The sequence below is a fragment of the Lampris incognitus genome, chromosome 4 (assembly GCF_029633865.1).
Source record: "Lampris incognitus isolate fLamInc1 chromosome 4, fLamInc1.hap2, whole genome shotgun sequence".
NCBI classification, from domain to species: Eukaryota; Metazoa; Chordata; class Actinopteri; order Lampriformes; family Lampridae; genus Lampris; species Lampris incognitus.
In genome coordinates, this window is record NC_079214.1 from 21054966 (window position 1) to 21060965 (window position 6000).

The 6000-nt window shown below is 44.1% G+C and overlaps 1 protein-coding gene across 1 annotated transcript in view; it reads right to left on the reverse strand.

Moving 5' to 3' along the window:
* The window catches only part of kcnq1.1 (potassium voltage-gated channel, KQT-like subfamily, member 1.1), a 40677-nt gene extending 37152 nt beyond the window's left edge, over window positions 1-3525 (reverse strand). Inside the window, exon 1 of the mRNA XM_056279298.1 lies at window positions 3155-3525. Within this exon, the coding sequence (XP_056135273.1) occupies window positions 3155-3525 (371 nt within the window). The remainder of the gene's footprint in view (window positions 1-3154) is intronic.
* Between the last annotated feature and the right edge of the window lie 2475 nt (window positions 3526-6000).

The window sequence follows — 6000 nt, forward strand, 5'->3', positions numbered from 1 at the left end:
TATGGGGTATAGTGTATGGAAATATAGTATATAAGTAATATGGTATAATATATGGGCAGAGGTTGTTGATTATTCAGCCATAAAAAACTGTATAGTAGCGACAAACCTGTTGTGCATAAATGCTTGCCTCCAATGTCCTGTTGTTTTTCCATTTATTTCTTATTTTTTTTCTTTCTTTCTTGTTTTTGTTTTGTTTTATTTTTGTGTGTGGGTGATGTCTGCAAGTGCTAGAAGCTGCTGTGAACTGGAGTCAAAATCCTCGTGTGCACAGACACACTTGGCCAATAAAGTTGCTTCGGATTCTGACAATGAAAAAAATGACTCCTACTAACTAATGCTAATTATTATTATTTGAAGGCAAGTTGAACACTAGCGTGGTATTGCCACTGTCTGTCTTATTTGTTATTTTCTCCAAAACTCTTGTTTGTCCTATGTACTCGTTATGTTCAGACTTAGTAGTTTTCATCTACTTCAGGAGATGTGTGGGTGCATTCAACTTTTTTACTTTTCTGTATACTTTTTTTTTTAGGATGCAACGTTTATTTTAATTGTTTTTGCTGTAGAAATTAATGGCATAACTCTTAATCTGTTGCTTCGTAGGATTCTTGTGATTTGGCTGCCCACTGGTCTGCCAGCACCTTCCCTCCAGAAGGCATGCCCTGTAGTTATTATGATTATGATGATTATTGTCATGATTATTTTATTTTTTTAGTGCTTTCATAAGCACAATGGACTGAAAAAGAGTCAGCTGAAATAAACTTTATGGTTTGATTTTATCCAAGTTGACGGATCGTATACTCAGCTGTGATATCAATACAAAATGTGCATGACGGTGTAACCTCCGCTTTGGGATGGAGCCATCATATGAACGTACAGTGCTGGGCACCCTTGTTGGTGTGATTAGACTGACCCTAGTTGGTTGGTTAGATTGCACAGTCGAGGGAATCATTAAACAAATGGTTGCAGTCACAAATTCATAGAAAAATTAAATTTAGCTGTTTACCCTCGAGGTGTTCACCTTCCAACCCCCCCCCCCATTAAAGACAATACATGAATGGTATGGAGCCTAAATTTAAGTCATTAATCTTTAATGATGTAATTTTTCTGGAGCAGAACATCCTGAGAGTACAAGTACACACATACACACACACACACACACACATATGTATACACACACAGTTGCACGCACGTACACACACACATGCATGCATGCATGCATGTATACACAAACACACGGGAGCAGCTGTGATAAGGAATTGGGTTTCTTTGAAGCTCTAGTTCTGGGTCAGTGATAAGGCCATGCTTGTTCTAAACTGCTGCTGCCTTCCTCCCACTCAAACATTTGCAAAGCTAAGGTCTAAACCAACCTTACATACCCTTGCATCATTAAACATCCCAGCAGCACATTTCCACCTAAATGTAATACCCTAAATGCTTCAACTTTCGACTGCATATTAGGACCGAAACATCATTTCAGAATAAAGTTTGGTCTAAATTATACTTGGGGGGACCGAGGTCCGTGTCTGCACAGCAAGACGTTCAAGAAATACTCCTTGTCCACCATCGTTATGTGACAAAGAAACTGCAGCTACTGTGCACATGTGGCCTAATATTATCCTTCGGTTTAAAACCAACACTAAAGGGGTCCCATGATCACGCCACTGCGTTCGTGTTTTTCCTCATGTGTTTGTGTTGTGTTGTGTTGTGTTGAACTGTGGCTGTTTCTGCATTTTGTTATGTTGTAATGTATTGTAGGGCTGCGACTGACAGTTATTTTCATGATTGCTTAAGCTATCCATCATTGTTTTGATTAATCGATTGATTATTCAGTCTCTAAAAACGTCAAAATTTATGACAGATGATACGTAAAGTCTGACCAGCAGCCAAAAAAAACAAACCCCTGTAAAGTATTCATTTTATTTTACCATGAATCAAAGGCAGACAAATCTTGATATACATGAAGCTGTAGTAGTGTTTAAAAGTGATTAACTGATTTACAAAATGCACTGTCAGCCGGCTAATTGATCGATCGCTTCAGTGCTAATGCATCGCATGTTTCCGTGGTCTGTTCCCCGTTCCCGTGTTGTGTTGAGCAGTGTTGCATGGGGCTGCATGTTGCTTTATCGCAGTTCTTCTGACTCAGATAGACGTTAGTACACCCTGACGAGCTCTCTTCCCCTGCATCCCTTGCAACACTGCAGGGTCACCGGGTAGCAGTGCCAGGCAGGGCCAGGGCCCCTTCCTAAATAGCATGACTGCCAAGTTTAGCTGCTTGCTATCAGCGTGGAGATAGATAGCACACACATGGGGGTGAGTTGGAGTAGGGGAAGATCAAGGCTCGTCACATCCCACATTCCTAAACCATAGACTGAACGCTCCATTCTGGACCAGCTTGGTGAAGGGCTGTGTCCCGGACATGGATGATATATCAGGACCATTAGTGGCCAAACGTATCCTGCGTACGTTTTAAGTGATCTCCTGTGGCGCAGGACGTCTAGCCGTACTGCCATTAATATGTTTCCTCATTCCATTCAGTCAGCGAAATGGACGAGCAAAAACTGTCACACTCAATTAGGATTTTGTTTAGTCATCTCCAATGGACAAACAGCTAGACCATTCAGTTTTAATTAGCTATTGACCATTTACACAATTATCTCCAAAACAGACCAAATATCCAGTCTGTTGACCAAATACGCTCACGATAGAGTATCTAGCTCCACTTTGTCCAAGGTCATTTCACTGCTGGCAAATTAGCTAAAAGTGCTACTTTGGTGACACACACCAGGTTGTCAGATTAACAGTGCAGGCTATTGTGCTTCTGCAGGCACACCTGTTGGAGAAAGAATGTATTTAAAAAAGGGAAAGGGGGGAGGGGGTTAAAAGACTGATAATTACACAAAAACAAGCACTGACATGTTGTTTACGGGTCTGAAAACCCAAATGTTTAAGCCTCGCTGCACACAGATTAGAGACGACCCGAGTTGTGTAGCTCACAGATGTCTGGGAAGCTCGAACACACGGAAGATTTAAGACTACAGCTCCCCTGGTAACTGGCACCTTGCAGTCACACTTACCCCTCCTAAATGCCCCCATTTAATTGATGATCACAGCATGCAACCACGCCATTGGTACATATGAGACTGAAAGCACTCACACTGTGAAGTGGTAGACGAAACACCGCCATCCGGACGGCCGCTCCAGAAAGTTGTACACGCGTCCTTGAACGTGGGCGCGGGTGAGGACCGGACGGACCCCGACGCTGTACACGGACATCCGCATGGACATCCGGGGGTGAGAGAGGTACGGGTGAACTACCGTGGCAGCGTGACCGTGTGTGTCCTCGGTGCGCGTGTTGCCACCCTCGGGCACGTCCTGTGCCATAAACGCGTTGTTGGTGATAGTTGTGCCGGGTCCATGCGCTCCGGGCGCGGCGTCCGCCAGCTCCAAGTCCGCTGGTCTCGTCCCACGCGTGGCCGCGGAGGAAGACCTCCGTGTCGCCCACTGACTATGCGCCGAAGACGACATTATTCTGGCTTTCCGAAGTTTTCCCCCCTTTCACCGAGTCAAACTAGCACATGTACGGTACGGGTCAACGTAAAGTGCGTAACGGGCTTTGGTTGTGCGCAATTTCTGCACGCCTGATAGAGCTAAGCCACGCGCAACCGGACACTTAATTGCTTCATTCATCGACGGATGTTCCCCTGCTAATTGAAGACGCCCATTGTTTTTTTGTTTTTTTTTAGTGTACAACGCTAAAGGCTTTGGAGGGGGAATGAAGGGGGAGTCGCCCTCTTGGAATGAATCCCCAACTTGTTGCATTAAAACTGGAAACTTGTCTCCATTAGAAGTTGCGCTGTTAGCTGTTTAAGCCATGTCGGCGTAGAAGTGATGAAGACGAAGAGCGCTGTCCTCGGGTTCTGAGCGAAGAGTTGACCTCTCTCTATCTTTAATTGTGTTTTCAACAGAGGCAACTCCCTCTCACTCAATTTCAAATGCGCACGCATGCGCAGTAAGTACAACTGCGAGGCCGTTCCACTGACAAACACGCACACACACACGCACACACACACACACACACTCACACACACACACACACACACACACACACACACACACACACACACACACACACACACACACACACACACACACGCTTACCGTTGCCTGAAGGTGACAGTTTTCACAGAACAAGCTAATTTGACTGCCACTCGGTTCATAAAATTGATTTGTAACAGGCATCTAATCACCTGCAGAACATTTGTTTAAGTCGTACATTCGTTAATTAGTCATTGCTGAATATTATCGCACATCAGTGTCGCCTCAAAGGAGTACTCATCGTTTTGTGGGCTGGATGCAGAGGTTAAGAAAGGGGTTGATGTTGTGCAGATATGGGAGGCTTGCCTGTGGTTTGGAGTGCTAGAGGTTCTCAAACTTCCTCATGCTGTGACCCACCCGCAGACATTTATTTATTTATTTTTTGCACCGTGGTCCAGCAAATATTTTGCACAGTAAAATAAGAAATTATTTTCATCACCTGTCAATTATCAATCCTCTACATTTTTCATCAAGGCAGTATTCCTCTTTTCAGTCTTCAGTCGTGGCCTGCTGGTGAGCAGATGAAACAGACAGGGCATGGCAACATTAAACGTTATATTTTAGGGATTTTTGGAATATAATGAAATCATTGCACTGTTTATATCGACTCAAACTGTGTGACATATGTTTTTGCTATTGTGGACAACCTGTCACCCACAACCCATAGTTTGAATACCACTGGCGTAGGTTTCCTGTGAAGGTTATCATGGCAAGATGTCGGGTCGTTTTTTTCCAGCTGAATATATTGCGAGTAAGGGTCAACGTGCAGGAGTGTCCTTGTGGGGTTACATGGTCCTACACACTGGTCACCAGTGATCTGCAGGTCTGTACAGACTCAGGTTATGGATGCATATTATTTACAGGGGGGATTTTAGCACTTGCTATGATTTGTGACTCTTGTTTTCCAGATCATCAGCTTAGGAAGATGTCTTGGCCTGGTGTCCACCAATCCATTCCCTGTTAACTTGTCTCTGGAATGTGTTGCTCCACACAAAAAAAGCAGAAAAGCCTTCAAAGCTAATCTTAATTACTTACATTTACCGTTCCGATTTGTACATTATGTTATGCAGTAGAAAGGGAAATCAATATGACGTTGTTGAATCGAAACCACTGGGCTATGTCTTAGTCCTAAGCTATTGTGTGTGTGTGTGTGTGTGTGTGTGTGTGTGTGTGTGTGTGTGTGTGTGTGTGTGTGTGTGTGTGTGTGTGTGTGTGTGTACCAGGTTTTTCTGTTAGGATACAAAAACCTGAAACCACCTACCTTGTGGGGACATTTTGTGGGTCCTCATGAGGAAAAGCGTCTATTTTAGGGTTAGGACTTGGGTTTAGGGTTAAGGTTAGGATTAGGGTTAGGTTAAGGGTTACGTTTAGGGATGTAGTTATGATGGTTAAGGTAAGGGTTAAGGGCTAGGGAATGAATATAGTCAACGAGGGGGTCGCCTCAAGTACATTGTGTGTGTGTGTGTGTGTGTGTGTGTGTGTGTGTGTGTGTGTGTGTGTGTGTGTGTGTGTGTGTGTGTGTGTGTGTGTGTGTGTGTGTGTGTGTAATTCATTGCATTGACCTTGGCCAGCCTAGTGCAAGGAGGAGGAAGCCAGTTAGCTGGAGCAGTGTTTAATGAGACTCATATGGCACCTGTGTGATGACAGATCCTGTTGCCAGGTAGATATTAAGTAGCCCAACCCACGCATGAGCTCTTTAAAATAACTATGCGTCCTTTTGTAAACTAATAGCAAAACCTCCAGGCGCACGTGCCGTCCATGAATGGTAGCCATTACTTGAGCATAGGACAGATTTTCTATTTTGAAGGGCACACAAACCCTCTTGTGACCTCCTGGTCCCCTATTCGATTAGGTGGACATCCAGAATGTGACATTTATCTGTTGGGGTACGCAGTCATTTTTTTT